At 27.9% G+C, this 26,959-nt stretch overlaps 1 protein-coding gene across 1 annotated transcript; it reads right to left on the bottom strand.

Annotated features, from left to right (window-relative positions):
- Window positions 1–359: 359 nt before the first annotated feature.
- LOC119677791 (protein phosphatase PP2A 55 kDa regulatory subunit-like) lies at window positions 360–24,645 on the bottom strand. Its single transcript, XM_038089311.1, has 4 exons — window positions 24,495–24,645; window positions 3,132–3,283; window positions 2,261–3,064; window positions 360–1,098 (listed from the first exon to the last, which is right to left on the bottom strand). Exons 1-4 carry the CDS (start codon window positions 24,643–24,645, stop codon window positions 730–732), a joined length of 1,476 nt encoding a protein of 491 aa, XP_037945239.1. The 3' UTR covers window positions 360–729.
- Between the last annotated feature and the right edge of the window lie 2,314 nt (window positions 24,646–26,959).

Genomic DNA, 26,959 nt, shown 5'->3' with positions numbered 1-26,959 from the left:
TGTACAACTTTAAAAAAATAATAAAGTCATTAAGTTATGAAGTAAACAATTATTTTACATTTTTGAGCTTTTATTATCATATATGCAATTTCTATTAAGGAAATTATGACAATTCTTATTATTTGTATTCAAATTTTATATATTCATTTTCGTTAAGCTTTGATTTTAATAACAACATTTTAAGTATTATAATTATTTGATATTAAATAACGTTTTATAACTTGTTTTATTATTTTTCTTATATTAACTCAACTAAATGTACTTTTGTAAAAAATAAAATTACTAAAAATAACAGCAGAGAAACATTTAATATGGCTCCTTGCAAGATATTTGTTTAAAACTAAGAATATAGAAATAATAAAAAACATATATATATATATAAACCGAAAAATAGTTTCAAATTTAAAAATATAGAAAATTCATTCAAAATTATATAAAATTTAAATAGCAGCAGAAGAAATCCAATTTATAGTGATTTACAATGAATGTGTATGCAAAACGAGTCTGTTGTTAAATAAAGAATTATACAATGTAAAAATTAAGAAACAATAAAGAATAGTATGTAAATAGTAAAATAATAAATATGTTAATCTCTATAAAATTTTTAAGTGTACAGATATTGAAATAATTTGTAAATGAAATTTTGGAAAGTATAAAATAACGATAAAAATTATACGCATTATATGATTCATAAACTAATGAGGAAAAAACATATAACGATATTTTTAGCTAAAATTTATCCTGAAATATGAATAGATTATTGGTTGCTGCTACAGCTATAACATTCTCTTGTGGGTGCCAGGCGGTGTGCAATATTTTTTTATTAAAATCGAGGCAATCAACGCTAATCTCGTCCTTTTTTCGCTTATTGCCAGTGCATACTTTGCGCGGTTTTAACACCGTTTTTGGTTTAATAATGTCACGTGAAGCTTCAAGTGTGACATCTTTCCTTGAATTACGGTCAAACACTCGGAAAAAATTATTGTAACTGCCAGTCATAATGGATGAGTCTTTTCCATTCCAACAACACTCGAATTTATCAAAAATGCAATCGTTCTCGTATAAAGAACAGAGTTTAGCACGCAGATATTCATGCACCTAATAAGAAAAAAAAAATAATTATTTATATTCTAATTAAAAAAAAAAACTTAAAATATGGAAAACACATAAATTATTTGTTTAATATATAATTAATATAAAATTTTCACATTTTATATTGGAAAAATATTTCAGATAATCGCTAATTCATTCGAAGATATAATTTTTTAGTAATTAAAATTGTTCTCGAATAATCGATAATTCTATTAAAGATACAAATCTAAGGAATAAAGAGGAAATATACGTTCAATATTATTTATCAAACATTTATTTATTTATCAATATTATTTAGCAAATGAAATATTTCGCGGATAATCGATAATTGAGTGAAGATGCGTATGTGTAATAAAAAAACAAGGGCAATATGTTCAATAATTATTTTTAAATGATATATAATCATTAATACTGTATAATTAATTTTTTATTTAAAAAACATTCTAGTAGATAATCGAAAATTAAGTTAAATATGGATATGCTTAAGAAAAAAACAAATATATGTTCAATATAATTTATTGAATAAAATATCTCCCATATTTTCGATTAGGTTAAAGACACAAATACTTTAGGAAAATAGATGACAAATATGTCAAAAAAAATTGATTAGGCAACTGAATTATTTCGCGGATAGAATAGGTAATTTAGTTAAAGATACGTATGCATTATGAAAAAAGAGGAGTAATATCTTCAATACTCTTTATGTTATATTTGATAACATAATAATAAGAAATATTATAATTAAAGCATTCCGCATAATCGGAAATTGAGTTGAAGATATATATCAACATACATAGTTAAGACAAACAGGCAATATTTATATCCAATATTATTTATTTAGTAATTGAAAGTATTTACCGAAGATTTGTCTAAGGTAAGTATGTCTAACATTATTTATTTAATTTAATTTTAAATAAAATATTATTAAATTATTCTTATTTTAAAAACATTGGAAAATTAAAAACATATTTATTTTGTTAATTCCTACATGTGCTCTCTTAATCTTCGCTATTCTATACGATTATATTAGTTTTGTTATACATAATTTTATGAGATTGTTTTCTTGGACCTACTGGATTAAAATTACATAGAATAAATTGATATTACTATAGCAAATCATTTAAAAATTATTTTTTTAAACAAAGAAATAATAAATTATTATTATTACCGGATAAGTTTCAATGGGTTTTGTTTCCATGTGTAAGTCCCACACTTTAATACTTAAATAATCTCTAGAGATCATATAACGTCCTGAATTACTCAATTTCACATCACTTATCGAACTAATGATCTCACTGAAAAAACTTCGGTTCGTTGGATTTTCCGGCTCCTCAAATTGCTTGCTGTGCCTATCACACAGCGCTGATGATCGCATATCACATAAACGAATTGTGCCCTTTGAGCTTGAGTACACAAACACATTGCACTCTGTCGGATGAAATTCAGCCGCTGTTATAACTTCTGTTAATTCTTCCATATTAGTTGGCTTTATGTCGACTATATTAAAGCTCTGATCCGTCACTTCTAGGTGCCACAGGTTGATTCTTAAATCATCAGCAGACAAATATGTTTCTTGATCAGAATTAACACTAATTGAGTTTATGTGATAGGTATGTGCATTGGCGAAAATACGGCGTGGTGATGCTTCAACCATTAGTGGAATATTCTTCACAGCAGGAACTCTTAAGGCGGTTACATTTTGTGGATCCTTAGATATCCCATTCTCTTCTTTTGTATTATATCCTTCAAATGACTTATCACGTTCGCTGACTTTCCATAATTTAACGGTTTTATCGTTCGTTGAAAGCAGGAAGTGGGCAGGATTTTTACGCTTAAGCCATCGTATTTTATTTATTTTTTCTTCAATTTCTAATGATTTGAGATAGTCAAATTCAGGCTCATGCGATTGGAATGTCGAATAGACATTATATTCACCACGTCGAGGAATTGCTGTTTTTGAAGCAGCATCACGCTATATACAAAAAATAAATCAAATTATTAAAATATGTTTAATTATATTTAAATATTAAGATTTTAACCTGGAATATTACTACACGTCCACCTTTGTCACCTGTCGCCAATAACTCTCCATCATGATTAAATTCAACACATGATATAATATCAGCATCTGTTACATCATCATCTAATGCTCCTTTTATTTGTGAGAAGCACCAAGACGCTTCTCCATTACCTAAAAATGAAAACAAAAATTAATATACATATAGTAATATGACGATAATATGATTTCTATTTTATTATCTATACTAAATAAAATTACTACTTTTTAAATCAACATTTGAACATTTAAAATCATAGATATTCCATATTATAATTATACAATTTGGTATATATTGGAATATTGAATTCATAAGTCGTTTTATTCATGTATGTCTACTAGATAACCGAGAAATTAATTGTAACCACTTTTTTGCGTTATGATTTTGTAGTTTTAGGTAGAGCATAGACCTATATTCATATGAGTAAGAAAATGTGGTTCTTTTTAGATTACATAATTGATGTCCTTTAAGTGGTTATCGTTTCAGTTAGTAGTAACACAGGGTCTAATAATATATAATAAAGATATATAGATTTATTCTTATTATTTATTTATTGAAAGCCAACAGGTTTTTATAGTAATTCTGCAATAATTGAGAAACAGTTAAGAATAGAAAAAACTATTTAAAATTATGGAGGAAATAATTATCATAATCAACTGCATAAAATATTTTAATCATTTATATATATCTATCTGATCAGAAAAAAATTTTATAAAAATTATTTCTATAGCAATGAATTTTTATTTCTTAATGGCTATTGGAACAGCCATTTGTAGTGTATAGTGAACCTAAATTCGATTACATGTAAAAATGTTGTTAAAAAACGATTTCAATTCAAAATAGATGGTACTAACTACTAGCTGGTAGCAAATCCGGTATTGGTGAATAAAAACTTAATTACTTACAAAATTATATGAAAACTTGAAAATATATGGAACTTGATGCCATATGTTTCATGGAATTGCAATTTGATCATCCAATAAAACCTGAATACTTGATTAAACTATATACTTAAATTTATATCCTTAACAACTAATGTACTGGATATGCAAATAATCTTTGGTAACACCATAAAGATTGAAAGAAGTTTTTATGCATACACCATATAGTGGTAACATAGCTCCTTCAGATAATTACTTGTTCCGACTTCTGCAACACTGTCTAGCTAACGTGAAATTTAGCTCAAAACTTTAAAAAACACCTCGATTTGCTTAAGTTTTTTAATAATAAAGTCTAAAAATCTTTCACTTGACGTCTTTTGCCGGCACGATTCCAATTTAGCGGACACCTACTTGCCAGCGGATTTAAGTAAAAACAGTTATTTTGAACTCAATCAGATTGGCGCCCGATACTGGCTTTTGGCTTATTGAAGAGTAGGTAACTAACTGTTACACCTGCTTTTCTCAGCGGAAAAGGGGCTAGAATATTCCCGACGTAAGGCATACCTGTCGTAAGAGCCAACTTAAATCCATTAGACTCTACCCTGTAATGTTTAAAGTATCACTGGTAATGAATAAGTTTCATTTGCGGCACTCCACCATTGGTGTAAACCTGTTGGGATCCGCAGCTTCGTGTGTCCTGACCAATATGGATTGATCATATTTGGATTAAAATCCGAATATATGTGGGTAGAATGATTATATCTATTTAATTTTATTTGATATGGAGTTGCATTTTGCAACCGTGTGCTGTGAATCAAAGAATATATGTAGTCTAACAGAGGTATAAGATATGTCTCGGTCGCTTCTAAAGAGGAAACTATATCTAAACGAATAACTTTAATTGCTACCAGCAGAATTCCGATGAAGTGTGTATTTTACCCATATGTGTGTTAAATACATTGTGGTGTTATACCTGCAAGGCTGATAAATACATCAAATAACCCTGGACTCTGTCACAGCTGCACTCAATTTAAAGGGAATAGAGTACAGTCATCTTAGGTAAACTGCTCTTACACTAGGTGATTTAAATACACAACAGGTGCCAAAGTCAAAACAATATCAATTACGTTTCGACTTCATCAGATGTTTGGTTAGCTTTTTGCAAAAAATGAAAAATAATGAATATCATTCAGTAATACAAGTCCTCCATTTGAAAGGACAATTGTGCAAGGTTACCATAAACAGAATTCATTTCCAATTCGATTGCATTGTTGCAGTGAGACAACATCACTTTTTCAAGCAAGTGCTTGCATTAGGAGAATAGCGTAGATCAGAACTCACATGATACGAGTATCGGCTCGCATCAAACGATATGGATGAAGCGATTTATTGAAGAAAGTCAAAGATAGTTTTAGTACCAATTATTATGTTATTATTATATGCAATGGGATCTTTAAAATATTAATAAAGCCTGTTGCAAAACGTGTCAAATTTTCAGTCTTTGACTTAACGTATTACCCAACTTCTACTTCTTTGCAATTTCTAAAACATTATCTTTTAAATAATTGTTTTTATAATATAACAACATAACTAAACTTTGCCCATTGTGATGTCATTACATTGCTGATAGCAATATTTAAACTATTTCCAAAAGATAATAATAATAGTAAGAGTTTATTTTATATTAATTATTTAGAAGCAAAACTAATGACCGACCTTCTACAAAAGCACATATTAACTACTTTTAGAGTAGGAATTGTTTATCAAGAATTTGAAATTTCTAAAATTAGATTTTATCTATTTCGCTAATCAAAGAACATAAACTAATGTAAAGTAAAGAAAAATAAATTGAGAATGAAATTAAATATATGTATAGTAAGTAATGCATAATGTATTATATCTAAATATAGCAATTTTATGTATGTATTTCAACAAAGGTATCCAAAAATTCACTGTAACAGTATTTGCACAACTGAATTCCTCCTCAGCGCTACTTTTATGAAACGTTCGAAATTAATATTTGGCAATAGATTTGATTTGAGCAAAGAATTCGGTACATTATTTAAAATTGAAATGCACGATTGACATGAATAAATAACGAAATATCGGAAAAAAGTTGACTACAAATAGAATTTTATAAAGACAAATAAAGAACATCATCAACAACTCGTTATTGAAGAATGTACAGGGAAAGCTGGTTACGCCCTTTTTTTCTTAACGAGGTTGGAGTGCTCTTGGTTCTTAAATTTTTTTCTAATATAATGACGTAATTTCACACCGTTTAAAACTTAAAAGCAACTAAACTATGACGTAGTATTGTGGTCGTCTAATATATTTGTTTGTAATCATCTCTGATTGACCCACACCCTCTAAACTGCACGCTACCGGAACGTGCTGTATGATTTTGGGGTGTTGTTGGCTAACAAAGTAGAAATCATGTAAAGCCATGTAAAGAAGATTTACTTTACGTATATTCGTTGGTTTTTTTTATATATTCTTCTACATTTTGGATTTTTGATCCTTTTATGCTTTTATCAAGTTTTTAAAAAACAAGTCTGTGCATACAAACTTTACATAAGTATACATGCACTATCTCTGTGGGTAAATATATTAAATCATGCAGTACATTGGACGAGTACGAGTACGAGTAGTCTCATGACCTCATTGTTTATTGTTATTTCGCTACTCCTAGCAAGTTGAACCTTTGAGTTTGAGTAATTCATGTGCACCACAACGGACGACGTCATAATTAAATTGATTGAATTTGTTTTTGGATTGCTCGCTTTTTGTTCAAGTTAAACAGAAGGAACACCGGCATGTGAGGCGAATGAGTTCGTTTGTAGGACGACAAAATGACAGGATGGTTGAACACAGCACCGCTCAATAAAGTACATTCTAGCATTTTAGACTACTGATAGACAAATAAGAAGCTTAAGTACAAATATTTATATATCCTTTGTTGAATATGTGTGTGCAGTTGTGTTAGTTATATATTTTTGTCCCAATGTCGTTGCTGCCGTTAGTTAAACTAAAATCGAAGAAATTTTCGACAAAAAAAGTTCGAAATATTTACAGTAAATTACACGAAAGTATAGTACAATTCTTGCCAAAAGGTATCTGAACTTTCAAAAACATTTTTTTTTAATTTATAATTTATTCATAACTTTGTCTGCAAATAAATTAGTATTTTTTGTTATAAAAGGGTTATCCATTTCGTGGTCCTTTTTTAATAGCATAACGCGATTTCATATTACCGCATACGGCGATTTGATATTTTAGTGGTAAACCATAGGCGCAATCAATAAGTGGATGGATCAGGGAGCACATCTCCACAAATCTCATATAAACTGTTTAGTAAAAAGGTTTTTGTATTGAAATAATTGACAGCGCGATCTTGTCACTGTTTCTCCAAGTTCACACACAGCCTCTTCGTGGCCCCCTCTGGATAGCTACAATCATCCGAGCGTAATGAACTAAATGTGTTTAACGATATTATTCTCATGAATATATAAGGTTATGCGTCGAGCATGGAATCCACCATCTAAAAACAGCTTTCCAATGAAAACGAAGAGTTAGGCCAAGGATGACTTACGTCTGTAATGGCTAACTAATGAATAATCTCAGAAAAAAGTTATTAAATTGGGAATTCGCATCCAACAACTGCTTGTAAATACAAAAGGCCATATCTCCACAGTCAATAGAACACATTTAGATTGGAACAAAATTCCATTAGCTGTCTATTCGATATGAAATATTACTTTAGTCAAACGTTTAGAAAGTGTCCACACCTTGAATACGTAAATGGAGTCAGCTATTTTGTTCAATTTTTGCGCGTAAGTTTTATATAGATATAGTTTAGTCGTCAAAATAACTCGAAGATGGATCGAAACGTCTACTTGTATTTGTTGTTGGTGATTTTTATATAAATCTTTGAAATTTTTAACTTCAAAGATATCGATATCAGAGTGAAAAGACTTACTCAAAAACATTGGAAAACATTGTTCTACTGTGTTAGTCAGTCAAAGATCGATATCTTAAAAACTAAACTATATTGACATATAGCTTAGTGAATAGAGTTACTTAAAATAGTTGTATTTATTAAAATCCATTATTAATTGGACGTACCCATGAAATTGGAAACGTACTAAGAACACTATTTCAGTTATATGAGTTAAACGTAATCAATTTTGATTACTAGAGGGAACCTTTTATCAATAATTTTTTGGTTTGAAATTGCAGACAGATTTGAAAGGTATGTGGTTTCAATTCGACTTTATTATACGCCATACAAACATACTGTATGGGTTTTGTTACCTGAGAAATTTTTCGGACGTATAATTTTGCGTTTTGGTAATGCGAATTGACATCACCCTGAAGATCTTGCGATTTAAGTGATTATGACATGGGTACCTAACTGCGAATCTAACCAACAAAGGTTTGCTGACATATCGCCCCTGATTTCATTAACATACACTAGAGGGCTTAAGAGAGCTTTTACGTGGAGAATATCATGGAAAACATTGTTCTACTGCATTAGTCAGTAGAAGTAGTCAAAATTGGGCTTATAAGTGAAGTGAGTGTATATGTCACATCAGTGTTAATCACATATATTTATACTGACAATTACTTTATTTAAACTTTATTATTAATGTTTAATCATAAATAAATATAAAGTATACAATATACATGGCTATTGGTCCTCATTTCTGAGTTAATGAAATTAAAAATATGAAATGTTAATGAAAAATAGTGAAATAAATCTGAGTCAGATTAAAAAATTGATTACACATAATTTATATATAACTATATAAGTAACATTTTATGAATCGCAGGAATTTAAAAAAAACCAATTTCTTATTACATTATATAATTATTACGCTCTTGTACATTTGCCATAAAATGAATTATGTTAGAATGAATTTGAAAGCTCAGAGTTAAATACTGCAAATGCATTTTTTAGCTTCACTTGAAGGGTGATGCAACATTTTAATATGAAAAAGAGGATTGAATAATTAAATTAAAATAGGAATGAACAAATATTAGTAGTAATACTATTAAGAGTAGACAGTTACTAGAGTGATGAAAGGCAGAAATATTGAAACTTTTTCATATAAACCTACCGGAATTAACATAGGACGATGAGTAAAAATTCTTTTGCGACCAACTCGGATTTATAATAATTTTAATATATTACCAATGGGAAAAAAATATATAAAAACATTTTGCATACATCAAATATTAGAAGACCGTGCGGATTATTTTTGGTAGATCTATATTTGAGATATCAGCCAGGAAGGAGCATATGTCTACAAACTTATGTAGTAGATTGTCTCAATCTTATCTAACCTGTACATTTGGACAGAAACTATTCAGTTGGGTTTTTTTTTGGATTCTTCACAACTTCTGCATTAAAGTAGTTGGAACTTATTCCAAATTCTGTCACTTCGATCCCATCCCTGTTCAGTACGATTTTAATTCTTGTTTGTAAGGATTATGTGCATATTCAACATGTTAGGGGGCTCCTAATTATAGTTAGTTATTATATACATATTTAACATATGGATGGGTATATTAATATTTGCTTAACTTATGAATAAAACGGAAGACTTAGTTTAGCTAAACATATAGCTCAGTAAAATTTCTGTCCAAAGCAGAATTACCCAATAGGTGTGTAAGAGGCACTACCGTAAAAGAGGCTAAATGAGTTCCTAAGCTGGTGTTATTTTTAATACTACTAGTTAAATCTAATTGAGCCAGTGGACTTGAGCACTTTTACTCTTTATTAGCTCGAGGCATCTTCAAAACCTCTCTTTAGGCCTTGACTGGATTAATGTTTATCACTTCATCAGACCAAGCAGAGCAACCTGTAATTATTTTAAGATTCGATAACGCGGCGTTGGTAAGTCTGTCCGTTTTTGCAAATAATTTCAAGGCTCTATCCTTTATGTATTTTTGTTCGGATCAATCTTGAGGTCCCTGAGGATGTCATTCATTCTAATGTACTATGATACCTTGAAAAGTCTTCTCAGAGCCTGGCTTTGTGCAATTTGAAGCTTTGCTAAACGCTACACATCCATATAGAAGTGACGCACGAATTATTTGCTTATAATAATGATACTAATTTGAAAATTAATATATTTTTTATTGCAAAAATTGCTTTATATACATTTATTAACATGAATTATTTTTTAGCACAGAAAGACCTTTACAAGTGCAAAACTGAATGAAAATTTTTGTGGAAATGCATAAATTAGGTGGACAATAATTAAGTGGCATATCTCTTTATTAAAAGCTAAAAATTTGACAAATGATCTTATTTTTGAGATTCAAAGAAAAACATATAATTAAAAAGAAAATGTAATAATATATCTTGTCTTATTTCATCAACTGCAAAGTTCTCCTTGACCTGGAAAACTCTTTTCACAAAACATTTTGTAGATGCCACTTTGGTAGTGATAGCAACAGTGTTGGCATATTCTAGTTGCATTATGCATAACAATAAGAGATTTTGAAGTACACTTAAGTGTTTGCATTTTGTTTAAAAACTGTATTTGTTTGCTAAAATGAAATCTGTATCTGTATCTGTAGTTTTTTGTATAAATTATATACATTTATTTCTTTTCTTTTTCTTGTTTAATTAATGCATTTTTTTTTTTTGGTTATCAATTGTTGTGGTAATATGCGTCGTTGCAGTCAGCAAAACAAATTTTATGTTAATTATTTGAGAGAAAAGAAAATCTTTATTAAACACTCTTCACACAGTAGTATAGTAGTTGTGTCACAAACTAATTGTTCTATAATCAATAAATAATTATTACTAATTAATTTTTTATCATTTTTAGCAGCTCTTTATATAGCAATTACCTGACATATACAGGTAAAGAAACGAATTAATGACATCATCAGTCCAAACTTCTTTGAAAAGAAAGAAAACGCAAGCACCACTACATGTGGTTGACTGTTGATACCAAGCCATGTTGAACCATGAACCATTATTCTATGGGCACTATTGACTATTGAAGCTCTTTTTAAAAAAAGACTTTGATGATAAAATAAGTGAGCAGGTTAGGTACTACTAAAAACGTGTGCTCGGACACCATTTGAACTACTATTTGTGACAATCCCTATAGTCTAGGGCTTATGGAAACAAAACAACGGTAATCGTAGACACGGAAACCAATATAAGAATCACAATTCGTGGGATATAGTCTCAAATAAAGATGGCAAAAAATTTTGACAGCAGTTCAACAGATCTTCATTTTATTTTGTTTCTATATAAAAAAACACTCCTTATAATATTGATCCTAACTGCTTCAATTATTTTTCTAAATATATACTTTTGACACTAAATGTATGAGAGCTACAAAAATATCAGTACATCCTAAATAAGTACATAGTATTTTCTTTAAAATATAATTAATAAATAAATTAAATAAATAAAATTTACGAAGAGAAATAATATACATATATTGTTTATGATAAAACTTCGAACCGCAACTAAAGCGCAAATAATCGATATTTTTGCTTACCGAACATAAAAATATATACGTTTGGTTGTATTGGTAAGCTGTGTAACTACGCTTAAAAACAAAATAAATAAAATAAAAAAAAATATTATTAAAACGGAAACCCGACCCAAACCAATACATTCCATTTAATGTAATCGTAATAAAAAAATGTGCAGTTCAAAACTGTGCTTTATATTTTACATTGCATATATTTATTATAATTTTGTATGAACTATATTAAAAATTATAATTCTCATTTTGTTTGAATAAAAAACGAACTACTCTCATTCGTTGCTTTGCGTGGGCAACACTTAAAAACGCATAGAAGCAAAATTTTCTCTACATTATTTAATGTACAATAGATACTGATTGTGTATTTTCAAAAAATATGATACTTGTGTCAAATATATAGCTAAAAATTAGGTATTTAGTTTTAGTAGTGGTTTATATAAGTTTTTTTCGTTTACAATGCTCTTTTTTATATGCAAAATAAAAAATACCAGCATATTCTCGGTAATAAAAATTTCTATATCTGTTTTTGTATATTTACTGGTATAAGAATGTAAAAATTATGTTATTATAGAACGTGTCGCTCTACTGAAAATGCATAAAATTCACTTAAAAAGGACCGCAGTCGACCAAATGCTACTTAACGTGGTTGATTATAGCACCCCCAAAATCCAAAAAAAAGAAGACTGCTTATAATACAATTTTAATAGTTAATAAAAAGACAACACGAGAACATATCTATGTAATTCTAATAGATTAATCGAATCAGAATTGCAGAGAAAACACTGACAATCCCATGCGATTTATTTTATTGTATATGAATTATATATTTACGGGGCCCTATGCTCCAATAGGAGTTGAAGGGAAAGAAGATATATTTATTTGTACTTTTTTCCTATACAAATACATAGACTACGATTACTAGAAATATAGAAAAACTATTTTATTTTAACGCCTCAACAATATTGAAGTAAAATTTCAAATAATATTACATAAACAGTTTAATGATGTAATAAAATTATTTTTATTTTATTTACTCTTTTCGTGTAAAATAATCAATAAAAAACTCTTGTTGATACAATTGTTTATAAACCAGATTTAACAAGAAATGTGAAAAAAAAAAGTTTTTAAAATAACTTAACTGAGGTCTAAGTAAACAAGCAAGTGCCACGATTACAGTGAATTCTCGTTTAAATCAATTTGCGTAAACCCAAAGATAAAGGAAGTTGATCTTATACAAGAAAGGGGAAATATGTATGTTTACTGACGACTTTCGAACTAAATACAGTAATATATTTATTTAAATATTGACATAAGAATTGTATTGTATAAGCAATTGCAATCTAAAGGATCCACTATTAGTTGTTATATAGCAGAAGAAATAATATTGATTTAGATAAAAAAAATAAATAAATAAATAAAAATGTGTTCTATTGTTAAAGCAAACACCGGCACGAATGTAGCAAGATTTTAAAAAGCTTTATTGTTATCAGTATAAGTAAATATTTATAAAAATAATATAAAAAATATCATTAAAACTAGTACATAAATTGTATGGTCTTACTGCCTGCAAAAGTACGCTATATTTTTAAATTGTATATATTAATATTAATATATTAAAAACAATTAGTCTTCACTAAAGAGCAAGAGAACATTTTAAGAACTATAAACTCACCTAAGCAAACCTATCGCTAGATGGCGCTATAATTTGATGAAGTTAACATTTAAAACAATTTGTTTCAATATCTAAAGTGCATGTCATTAAAAATACTGATTCCCTATATTTTTTGGAAATATTGTATAATGAAGGAAACTGTTTTGAACTTGTAAAAAAGTCGTTGGCAACATTATCTAAACTAAATAAATTTACATCTAGACTGAATACAAACTCAAATGGAGAAAAACCTTATATAATTGACTATATAAGTATAACAATATTACTGCAAACAGTCATCACTGAAGCCAAAGGAAATATATTTTCTAAAGGGTTTTATGATATAACAAAGCACTTTTTTTCCACCGATTTAGTAAATTAACAAGTTACTTGGTGGATCTCATGAGTTGATCTCATTGTTATTTAGCAATAGAACAGATTGTTATTAACAACAGAATGTGATAACATTTTAAAAATTCTTAATGCGCACACAGCCATAAATAAAGAAATGGAACGTTTTGAGGAAAAAGAGAACTAAGACTTTAGACGACACCTTATACTACAACGAATCAAACCCACAAAAAAAGTGCTGTTTAACCGACAGCAAAAAAGTGCTGTCGGTTAAAGTGTCTTTTATGCTTATGTCTTTTATGAACCTGATTTTTTCATATAATAATAATTTAATTTCATGGAAGTTAAGTAATTATCTTTATCTAGTTTTTTAACACGTGTTGCTTTATAACCAATTGTTATATTACTAACATAATAATAACAATTACTAAATTATTATGACTCCATCAAAGTTCTCATTTAATAATATTAACATCCATAATAATATTACATGGCAAGTAAGAAACAATATAATAGTATTTAACAAATCTTATTTATTAAATACCCACTATTCTCAGGCGTCACAAAATATATTGAAGTTTTGACAGTTATGTGTCAATTTTTTATTTTATATTGTGTTTTATAAAGGTCCGGTGCTGAGCAGTGGTACTATAATTGATCTATAGACTCTAATTGAATTAATCAAGAATACATTTTCTGAATTTTTAATCTGCTTTAATATATGGAATACTATTTCAATTTCATCTTCAATCATGGCAAGTTCATTCTTTATAGTGATTTTTTTTCCATCATTACTTGTATCTTACAGTATACACATTCTTAGCCATTTTATCTCTATAACTATTCCGTTCACATCTTAGCGCCGATTAATTTTTTGTGCTCTAGTTTAGATGTTCTTGATAGACCACCATTGGTATTAGCAACACCAATTCGTAAAATATATATATTATTTATATTTGTTTGAGTATTTTCAAGTAGTATTTGAGTATTAAAAATTACATCCTTTTTAAAAATATATTTTATTATATTAATTGGTTTTTAATTAATCATTTTACTGAGTAAAATTATATGGAACTTATATTTTATTTTTTTTTCTTGAGAAGATTGGTACCGGTTCTTGCAAATACTTCAAAATCCGATTGTGTTTTGTTTAAAAAAACTAAAAAAAAAAAATTGGAATAATTAATTAATTGATTAAAGAATAAATGTTTAGTTCTGTTTTATATTTGTGTACATATACTCAAGTCAGTCCTTCGGTTCATTTCAGGAACAGATATTTCAGACCCTTAAGCGCTAAATATCTCTTCAGTTCATAATATATTATAAGTTGAAAAATACTGCTCTACATAAGTATCGGTATTATATAAAATTTTGTTTTCTTTAAGTGTATTTGGATTATATATACCGATTTTATTTTATATTTCGATTTTTTTATAGTGTTTGGTTTATATGTATTATACATGTGTGGAAGCTCCTTTCATTATATTTTATTCACATTAATGCATTCGGGTTTCAAAATTTTTAAAAAGTTGGGCTTAGTTTTGTTGAACAATATTATGTATGTTCAATCTATTAGTTTTTTACCATTAAAAGTCTTAAAAATGATTTTCTTGTTATTTTTTTTTTGAGAATCAGAACAGTAATATATTATCTAAAACATTCTCCAATCTATTGTATTATTTTTCTTGTTAAATTATTATTTTTTATTGAATGGTAAATAATATTAACGCAATTAGGAATTCCAAGTAAGCAATAACTTTTTCCAATATTATCTTTAACACCCAATTAGTAAGTACTCATCACAATGTCAGATTACAGGCCCTTAAGTTGTATATTTAATCAATGTAAAAAAAAGGTCAATAAAGCAACAAAAAAAACTGTAAAACCGGTACACATATCTATTATTTTAATATGTAATTTGTTGTAGTAGTACTATAGTAGTCAGTAGTCTTTATTAAAATAAAATGTACTGAAAAATATTCCATCCAAATAAACTACATACGTTCACTAACACTTGACATATCTGTTATTTACTAAGCTGTCTCCATTTATCTTTTCTAACTTAATATTATTTGTGTGATATCATTTTTATTAAATTTTCTCAAATTTTTATTTTATTAAAAAATGCTACTAATAAATACAGAGACTAGGCTGCGGTAATTACTGTTAATGAATCTTGAAACTAACACAATATCTATTTGGTTTGAAGCTCAGCAATTATTATATAAAGATACTGCATACTAGATATAGGACGGCGCTAGGTAGTTGTGTAGTTCGATCTGTGTGTGCTTATAAATAGTATACGATGGACGACGGTTCGAACGTGTGTGCCTCTCAGATTGTTTTGTATAGAAAAACTAAACAAAAGAAGATGCAGATGAAGAGAAACGACAACAAAACATTTTTTTAATTGTAATATTTTGCTTGCTTTGCTATTATTTATGATTTAATTTTAGTTTAATATTATTTGTTATTTAAAATAATTTACTTTTGCTCGAGTATTTTGAAAAAAAAAAAAAAATCGCTCTCACTTTGCAATTGCAATTGTCTGTGACAGAGTGTAGAAGGTTTAATTAAATTTGCTGCCTATTTACTTAATAATATGTTTACCAGGTCAATGAGGAAATGCAGTTTTAAGATACTTGATTGTTAGTTTCATTGAATAGCATTAAGTTGTCAATATCAATGAATGTAAATAAACGTCCATGACCGTTTCTCGATAGTTCTAACAAAATTTTTAAATGTTAAATCGAAAGAAGTTCAATAATTGAAGTTGACAAAAACTTTTTACAGAATTTATTTATTCGAAGTTTTTCCAAATTTATATAAATATCAGAATAATCAGTATATATAAAAATCTGTATAAAAATCAATATAAATTTTTATCTAACTACATGAAGTACGTAACATATTGTAAAGATAATGTTGTTTCTTTTATATATTACATTATTTAAAGTTAAAACTACAACAAATTACAACAAATACAAATTTACTAATCTGACTTGAAAATAATTATAAAAGTTTTATGGTTAGTTACTAATAATCACGTCAGAATGACACTTTCAAAAAGTACACAGCAGCGAAAGTTTCTTTAGATAGATTATATTCATTAATAAATTAGAAATTCAACATTACTAATCAAATTTTTAAAGACATTATCAACATATAATACCACTTTAATCTATTATGATCTAATCTATTGTAAACAGTATCAATAATTGTTACTTCGGGTTCCAAAAACAGCCGGAACCACTCATCAAGTTCGATTACCACCAAGTACATTCAAGACTCCCAAAAGGGACAACACAAGCATACACCTGTGCGCTAGAAGAAGAAGAACAGCAGTAGCGACAACAACAACAACAACCTGGTTACTTCAAGTTATAGGAACGTTTCAAACCGTGTTCTCGTATACACACATCAATTAAGTTTGATAGTGTGTTTAGAAGCTTATTTACTTAACTTATAGGTTGAGTAAATATAAAGGAGATTAATTCGGATGGAAAATGTGACAGAGGACTTCCACATCCTTGGTAGCGGGACTTGGTTACGACCAGCGCCTTTATAGCGCTCACTCAGTACTTCATATCCTTGCAAGCCATCAATGAAGACTTCAATTAAGTTAAATATGTGTAGAGGCTAATGTATTTAACTTATAGCTTAAGTAAATATAAAGGAGATTTATTCAGTACCCGCTGATGGAAAACGGAGTAGAGGACTTCCGCATCTTTGGTGGCAGAACTTGGTTACACTCGGTACTTCATATCGTTGCAAGCCATGGATCGGGTTAACTGGCGAGACAATTTAACACAGCTAAAGACAACTCTCTTCTGTAGTGGCCAATTAAGTAATTTAGTTCTTATCATTAGATTTATCGTGCAGGGTAATTTACATTTGGCGTAAAAACTTCATTCAAGATATGTAAAATAGGCGGTGCACACTTATTTTTTAAGATTTATTTATTTAAATTTAAAATGAAAGATTTTTTCTTATTATTTACTCTAAACAATGAGCAAATATGGCTGCGAAGTATATTGAAAGGCAAATTTGAAAAAAAAAAAAAACGAATTTTTTTAACTGAAAAAGTTATTGTGTCTTTCATTAATTGCTGGCTCACGTAAGTTAAACTGAAGTGTAAACACGCTATAACACAAATCTAATACATCTCACATATCAATTATCGTTGTAATTGTTCTATGCAAAATTCAAATACAACTCTGCGTTTAAATGTATAAAATCTAGTACAATAATTTGACAGCAAGAACACTCGATTACATTTATCAAAATAAATTTCAATAAAAGCCTCGTGTAGTGAGGACTATTTCTTAGTGTTAATAGCATTGTAATTGAAAGTGAGTGTTTTGCGTGTAGGTCTCTTAAAAGTTTAAAAATGTTTAATTAAAACCTGAACTTAATACAAGTGTACCTTTCCATACAATAAAGGTAAACTTTCTACTGGAACAATGGAATGAAAAGTTTTCTGGAATGTATCAAGACGCGGCCAAATCAACTTCTAAGTGCGATTCAATAACGACCACTCCATTTGACGCTCACAATTAGTTAGTGCGACTCAATTCTTACATAGTAACACAATTCTTAAGTGACGCCTTCTATCATTTCATTATTTACAAAGTGTCTAGAAATTTCTTGAGATTATCTGCTTGGTTTTTGCAAGTATTGTGCAACTTTTTCAATGATAACAAGGGTGTATTGTGATAGAAATTATTTGACATCTAAGGCTATATTTTGTATAAGGTAAGTTTGTTTTACAACAATATTATTAAAGCTCTTTAGACCTATTTAGTTCTATTGTTAATAATAAAATGTCGATTGAACTCGGAAACCTTATTCAATAGTTACAGATATGACATACAAAAGCGATATTCATTTTTAGTTTTCTTGGTAGTATCTATTTTAACAATAAAATATTAAATATCTTTATCTACATAGACAATATTTAAGAATCTTTTACTCTATTATAGATAATGGAACTTCGACTATTGCATTTTATCAATTCCTAAAGGCTCCGTTAGGCACCATAAGAACTTAAGTGAAAACGAAATGCACAACCAATCACACCTGTGTATTTCACTTTGACTTAAGTTCTTACGGTACCGTACCGATGAACTGAGCGTTAAGCCAAGAATTCTTCTATTGTGAAGAAAAATATTAAAAAATCTATAATTGATGATGGAACTTTGACTTAAGTATTTCATCAATTCTCAATCTAAGAATTCGTTTATTGAATAGAAAAATGTTGAAATTCATCCTTAAACACACATGTTCTTTAACCAGAGAGGCTAAGAATTCTTCTATTGTGGGACAAAATATTGGAACTCTATAATTGATGATGGAACTTTGACTTATTTATTTAATCAATTCTTAATCCAAGAATTCTTTTATTGCGTAGAAAAAGATCGAAATTCACCCTTAAACACAAATGTTCTTTAACCAGAGAGACTAAGAATTCTTCTATTGTGGGGCATAATATTGAAACTCTATAATTGATGATGGAACTTTGACTTATTTATTTCAACAATTTTTAATCCATGAATTCTTTTATTGAGTAGAAAAAGGTTAAAATTCACCTTATAACACACATGTTCTTTAACCAGAGAGATCATTTGGCACTACAACAGTCCAGTGCGAACCTCGGCCGCAATGAATCACAGGTGTTTTTATTAGAAAGGGTATATATGTGATCGATCCCTTAGTATATCTAACAGTTAATGCAGATAAATAATAAAATCCGAAGTTTTCAGAAACCATTGCCGTTTGCTGGCAACAAATCGAGCGTAGCAAACACACGCCGAGAAAACCTAACAACGAGATATGAAAAAAAAAACAACGTTCGACTAGAATCCACAGGATTGTTGAAGACCACGCAACACAAACACAGACACAAATATAAACACTAAGCAGCATATTGACATGTTCTGGCATCCTGTGGAGTGAAACGAAACTCTTAGTGAGGGTTAAAATTCATACAGGACAAAAACTACTACGGCACAACAACAACAACAGCAATACACATAAAATTCTTGTAATGATTTATATATTATATTATATAAATAGATTACTAAAAAAAAACTAATTATAAATATGAATGTACCTTTAGGAATGATGACCATTTTAAACACAGAAATCCACTGGTACTGAATCAAAGGCAATAAAATGAAATACAAATTGAACCTAAAATATGTACGAGTTTATATCAGATATTTTTTTTTTTGTTTGCAGTGATTATCTAAGGAAATTTTGTTTTGTTTACTTACTAAACGTTGCGTAAAGAATAATCAAAAAAAAGTGTTTTTCTTCTTCAGTTTTTTAGTTTGACACTAGTTTTTGAGTTTTTGTTTTCAATTAAATTTGATAATTTTAATTCCACAAATCTTATATTATTTAGATTGAGAATATATCCAAACGATACTACGTTTTACATTCTACAAAGTAATAAATTTAAAATAAAATATTTAACTTTTTTTTCTGTTTATTTTTCTAATAAAATTGTCATAAGAGCTACATTAAATATAATAATATTTATTACAAACAAAAAACTTACCGGCCATGACAGTTTAACAGTTTGTTGGTGTTGAAAGCAAAAAAACGGCAGCTGGAAGGGGCAAGATAAGAATAAAAAGGAAGAAAAATCTCAAAGACGAAGCACAAAAACAAATTCACTTTTCGTATCGTTCAGTTGATGTATGTTATTGTTGTATTGCTTTAGCCAATAATTTGCTTTAATCTTAATAAAGTAACCAAGGAAAATAACACGAAACAAAGCGAAAAGAGGGGAAACAAAACGAAGATAATAGCGTTAATGTAGGAGAATTTTTTTTTTATGAATATTTTCAGGCAAAAGCCGGTGATTTAACATACACAAAAATTATTCAAATCACTGAATTTTCAAGTAGAATTTTTTATTTTTTTTTAGTTTATAGAAATTGCTAAAGGATTACAAAATTTGCGTCTGAGAAGTATAAATTATTTTTGAAAAAAAGTAAGTTGCTTCGCAACTCTTCGTTATTCTTCGCAGTTATATTTTTTGTGCTATGTTTGCTTTAACTTTTTATTTTGCACTGCGTTTCCTGTCCCTGTAGTTTTATTATATTTTTTTGCTTTGTGTGTAGTTGATCGTTTTTTTAGTATTCTGGCAAGCGGAGTGCCTAACCTTCAAAAACAGAATTTTAGCACAACTTCTATGCGATATTTTTCAAAAATAGTGATTTTTTATTAGAAAATTTTAAATAAATTTCATGATGTAAACAGTGAAAAACTTATTTTCATTTTTTTTCTTTTCATAAAAACTGGATTTTTATTCAAATAACCGCGTGACCAGGTTTTGTTGATTTTTGCTCCGTGCGTGCGGTGTTATATATTTTTGCGGCAGCGTTAGTTGCGCTTTTGCAATATAACATTAACACATAAGAATCAATAATTTTATTACAAATTTACTTTCTTTTTAATATGTACATATTTTTCATATTTAAAATAATTTTCTTTTTATATGAATACAAAATTATTTTTTAATAACTTTAATCCACATTCACACTTCACGCCAGCCGATTCACACTCGTATGACAAATTCACAAAAGCAGCAGCCAAAAATCTAGATTCTTTATGTTACGCTCTTTCTTTGCCTTTAACAATTTTTCTATCTCTCCTTACTCCCCCTATTCGAGTACGTTCTTCGTAGTTTTTATTGCAATTTGCGGCTAACAAATTCTTCGTAATTCTATTTACCGCTTTTTTTTACTTATGCAATTTAGAAAATATTTTTAGTAGTTTTTAATTACAATGTCTAAATAAAAATTATTTTTTCTTTTCTTTCTAACAATAAGATAGAAATATCTCACAATATATATAACTTATTGACAAAACTAAAACGAAAAATAAATAAAAAAAATTGCACAGCAGTTTGTATGGAGAAACGCATATCTTGCTAGGCATTTACACAATATAACAGTTTTCAAAACTGTTATAATACCAAGAAAAGTCTGTTTGTTTTGTTAGCAAAAAATAAAAGGTACTGCCAACAACAAAATGCGAAAGATGTACAAAGAAAAACGCAATTATACAAACTACTTATTAAGTAAAACACAAAGTTTTTATAATATAAAACTTGAAAAATAATAAATATTTGTAAATAATTGGCATTAATTATAATAAAAAAAACTATGTTTTTAAGATATAAGTGGCTATTGTGAGATGTCTATTGGTAGACAATAGACACAAACACGATTTTTATACAAGATTTGATAATTAACTTATAAAGTAGATTAATTTAAACGTTCATAAGGTTTATAACGCATTTCTCAGGTTAGATGATTAGTTGGTTAGACTCTTTTGAAAACAACCCTTATACTCAATTTATAATATATTGCACTTGTAAGCAGACATATTAAACGGTTAAGCAAACGCAAAATGCTCAAACGCAATAGACAAATTTATCTACTGTTGATAGAAAAATTTCTATCGGTTTGCAATTCACTATACCAAAATTCGATTTTATCTATTAACGATACAAACTTTTCTATTATCTATCAGCAATAGAAAGCAATAGGTACTATAGTTTTTAACATTAAATTTGCATGTTATGAGTTTGAATATGTGAATAAAAAAATTTTTTAAATTCTTTTCAATTAAATAAAAGTAAATACAAAATGCTTAACAAAACAATGGCTTAGTCGAAAATATTCCCCTATGTAACGCAATTTACAACTATGTTAACATCACCCATGACGAACTACCGATAATATTTACATCTTTTTTTTTTAACTTTTTGGATTCGAACACATATCTTTAAAATATATCAATAAATATAAAAATAAGGATTAAATAATTATTGCTTGATAAACGAAAGAAAATGTTAAAATATATTTAGTTTACAAGTATTTTAACACGCTTTTTACTTAGGCTACATCCCTCCCTCAACAATATAAGTTTTATTCATATTTATTGACAATAAAACAAGTACGTATGTATATATGTTGATCCTTTTTTCGAGTCAGCGCAACTGGGCACTTTTATTCTTTGATAGCTGGGGGTACTACAGGGTCCCACCCATCTCATTGACTAATTTATGTATTCCTTATAAACGAAGTAAAATGGTACAATTTAGTTTGCGTATTAGAATATATGGATATATAATTATATGAAAATTATATATATAGAAGCCATGCTATATCTACTTTATATACAAAATGGTTCATTCTATACATAAACAAAATGATCTTAATTGTATTGCATATCATAACAAAAATTATTTATTACACGTTACAGTTGAATAGACTGTAATTCCACATTTTTTCAGAACAAATTATTGTAGTTATAATAGAAAACTAAAAAATAATTATATTATTCATAATAATTTCTTTATTACCTTAATTAAAGATAGTATTCAACTAAATTTAGTGCGAAATGGTAATATTAATTGCAAAATAATATTAATAATTGTAATAAAAACAAAATTTATTTTATAAAAATAAAAAAAATCTAATTAAAATAAAATATGTACTTTAAATTTTAACATCTCTGTATTATTTTACATTGAACGAATACATTATTTACACAGGGTTGTTTTAATATTTTTGTATTAAAAGTTAATAACGTTTGCAAGGTGGCATTTTGATTTTGCAATCATTTTGTTACTTGCTCTGATGTACATTAATTCTTCTTAATTTGATTTTAAAGCAATCGTTACACACCTTAATTCTGCGAAAATCTTAATTTCATCTTCGTTTCAGCGAAATTAACTTGATTTTCCATACAAATTTCAGTTTTAAGATTAGAACTAAATTAAGGAAAATGGCCCTAATTTTGTTGAAACAAAAGCTGAAATTAAGGAACATTTCAAATGCAACTATGTGTAAGATAAATTTTAAGCAAAAGATAAAGTAATAATGAAAGAGTGACATTTTTTATATAAACTTTTAACTTTAATTAAACCGGGAAATATTTTGAAAGTAGTGCAAATTTTTAAATTTGTATATAGAGAAAAAACTGTAACTGTTATTAATTTAAAATAGAGTGAAAAATAATAATTCACATACCTGAAATCCACTAATCAACTTTTAATAATCAACTTTTAATATTTCACAGATACAAATGGTGTTTGGAGCATGTAATTTTTAACATTCGATTTGTAAACAAAAAACATATGATTTCCTTAATTTGGGGCAGTATGAACACTTTCGAAATCAACTTAATTAAGGAAATTTGGCTGTCTGAACATAGCATCAGGTTATGAGTATTAAAATAAATTTTTAATTATATGCAAATATATAGAAGAAATTGAGACACAATAACTATATAGTCATAAAAAAAGTATACGATAAAAATATATATAATAATATAATTTTATATTTGATTTGTAATTTTTATTATAAAAGCAATTTATTTGAATTTTAAATAATCATGCTATATCTTTTAATTAATCAATTAATTAGCCCATTGATTTAAGTGAGGTCCGTAATATATGGTTTACTTATTTTATGTTATATTATACAATGTATTAATGCTAAGAATTCAGAACTTATTATTAATCTCATTGTAAAAGAAGGAAGATACAATAAATAAATGTATATGTGTTTAAAAAATAAATAAGATCAATGACCACACGTATCATAAATCTAAATAGTCTATGATGTGTCTTGAACACTCTCTATAGACCGTTTTTACTAAATCAATCAATCAATCAATAATATTCATTGTTAATTATCAAAAATCCTTTCATTTATTTACTTTTTTTATTTATCGACACGTGATAAGTTGACATCAAAGGTGATAATTGCTGAGATATGTCAACACCATAAAATATGCGAAAAATAATTGGAAAAATAATAATTGTTATCACTCGTATAATCATCATCAATGATAAATTGTTCATAGATTTCATTATATTTTTATTGATATATTGAAATTAAATCTAATATATACTTACTTTGCGGTTTCTTGGTTCCATTTATATTAATTGCTGTATTTAACATATTTCCGATTTTCGTGAAACTGGATTGGCGCATAAATGTACGCGGCGGAATTGGTGGTGGAGGTTCCGGTTCCAAAACAGGACTTTGTCTACCCCAGCGGCCCATTTTAATGTGAATGCTATTGTTGTTATTGTTATTATTATGACTAATGGCGAACAGTTTTGTTTCTAAATGAGAAAAAAAAAATTAAATGGAAACTTTTTTATTTGAATCGTTAAAACAAATATATATATGTATATAGTTATATATACGTGTATTTTTTTGTTTACTTTTTAAATTACTTTTTTATTGTAGTAGAAAATTAATTTACAGTAATAATCAACACCATTTCTGCGATTTTTTAATGCGAAATTATTAAATAAACAGAACGTATTTTGATAAAGTGAGAATTTTCTGGTTAAACACTAAATTGTGAGTACATTTTTTTCTATGCCATTTGTGTAGAGTATATGGGAAATATTTATCAAAAAATTACTTTTAATTGCTTTAGTAAATAACTACTTTGAGCAAAACAAGAGTTGCTAAGTAACACTTCAAAGTAGTTAAGATGAATGAGAGAGACTTGTACCATTTAATCAGTTTAGCAACAGCTTAAAGAATTATTAGACTATGTTACCTTACAGTCCAATAAACCTAATTGACTGCTGCTGACTACACCTTGAGATAAAATTATAAATACTATTGTAATTATGGTGTTTACATACAATTTTAAGTTTAGTACTACATTAAGCAAATCTCGTATTTATTTGTGCTGCTACTAGTTAGTTCTAACGCTGGAATTTCCATCTCCAACACTAGTATTGTGCTAAATATTTACTTATTTGGAAACCTATTATCTTTTATTTATGTTGCAATATAACAGGATAACATGAAGTCACAAAAGGTATAAGAATATTTTTCAAATATATCTGGTCCTCTAAAAATCTCTGTTAGTTGATTTCCTTTGTATTTACAACCTATATATACTAAAGTTTCTTTCATATAAATTGTATATCTAATAAAGTTAATTAATACTTTTAAAACATACTATACTAGTTATTGAACTACATAGAATCCTCGAGCGAAAAAGTGTAGGTCATTAGTACCTTTCTTCATACACAATGACTTCTTTTAAAATATACTGTGATATTTACAAAGTTGATAACATAGAATCACACTTTCTATTACATAGTTTCATATATTAAAATTACATAGAACCTAAGGGGTATAACCGTTTGAATCTTGTAATACATATATTATATATTCAAAAAAAAAATTACAAGAAAATATAAGCGTAAGTAGACAATTATAGAAGAGTTGAACATGTCTTACTTTGATATGAAAAGAACACCTAACGGCTAGGCTGAAAATTTTTTAATCGCTTATAGAAATATACATTTTGAATAATAGAGTTTTCAATATTTTTATATATTTTCCTTCAACTCTAAAACAATTATTCAAACTCTTCTCTTTGCATTTTTGCACTTTTCTTGTAGACCGGTTGGTATGGATATGGAGATCTGATGTTCTTGGCAAACATTTCTTCATTTTAATCTCTTTCCCAAGAGCATACTTTAAAGGGAAAAGTATAGTAATCTATGGAAACCAAATCTCGATAATATGTGGTGTGTTAAAATAATTCGAAATTCGATGCGCATAACAAGGCCCGTCATTTTCTTTAGGTTATACCGCGGATCCCTAGAGATCTACTTAAACCTACAGGCCCATTGTGTTAGTCATTTTTCTTAACATGTAACGAAAACGATTTCATTATCTTGTTCAAAGAGTACCTACTTATTCATTTATAAACGAATTTCTTTAGCTCTAATAGTATGTTAATAAATAATAAATGATCTGAATGTCATAAAATTTTGATACATATCTTGGTTGATTCTTTGGAATGAAGGATTGAATTTTATTTCAACAGTCACTATCTATATGTCACCCTAAATATTTTTGAGATTTTCTAGTTTTCTAGTGAGTAAAAACTAAATTGTTTAATTTTTTTTCTAGCTAGGATATCCAATTTGGATGGTGATGGTTGATGAATATATTTGTTTCAAGTCATATAAAGGCACTTTCTTAATTTTCAATGCCGATTCTGAAATAAGCTTTAATTGTTATTTAGTATTATAACTATATATTAAGGATTGTCTTAGTATGTGTATTTATTCCAGAACACGTCAATGCAAAATAGTGGAGGAGTACTTTCATTTCAGAATCAACGTTTAGTTTTCTTTTAGGCTTTGTTTGCAATCTCTACTTCTTTCTTGGTTAGGTGGTAAATTATAGTATATTTTTGTGTCCTACAAATTAACTTGAAGGCAAGTAGTGGATTTTTTGCTAACTTTCTAACAGTTTATTCATTAATTAATTACTCTAAATTCCCATATGCCCTTTGTGCAATAAAATATTTTTTTTTTTGGACTATAAAATGTCT

The sequence above is a fragment of the Teleopsis dalmanni genome, chromosome 2, assembly GCF_002237135.1.
Source record: "Teleopsis dalmanni isolate 2A chromosome 2, ASM223713v2, whole genome shotgun sequence".
Lineage (NCBI taxonomy): Eukaryota > Metazoa > Arthropoda > Insecta > Diptera > Diopsidae > Teleopsis > Teleopsis dalmanni.
Note: the sequence above shows the minus strand (reverse complement) of the source record. Positions and strands in the feature narration are given on the sequence as shown.

Coding starts and splice junctions, on each gene's coding strand:
- LOC119677791 (XM_038089311.1), bottom strand. CDS start 24,645: ATGGGCCGCTGGGGTAGACAAAGTCCTGTTTTGGAACCGGAACCTCCA. Junction 3,284..24,494: donor TGGAACCAAGAAACCGCAAA/GTAAGTATATAT, acceptor TTTCATTTTTAG/GTAATGGAGAAGCGTCTTGG. Junction 1,099..2,260: donor AACCCATTGAAACTTATCCG/GTAATAATAATA, acceptor TTTTCTTATTAG/GTGCATGAATATCTGCGTGC.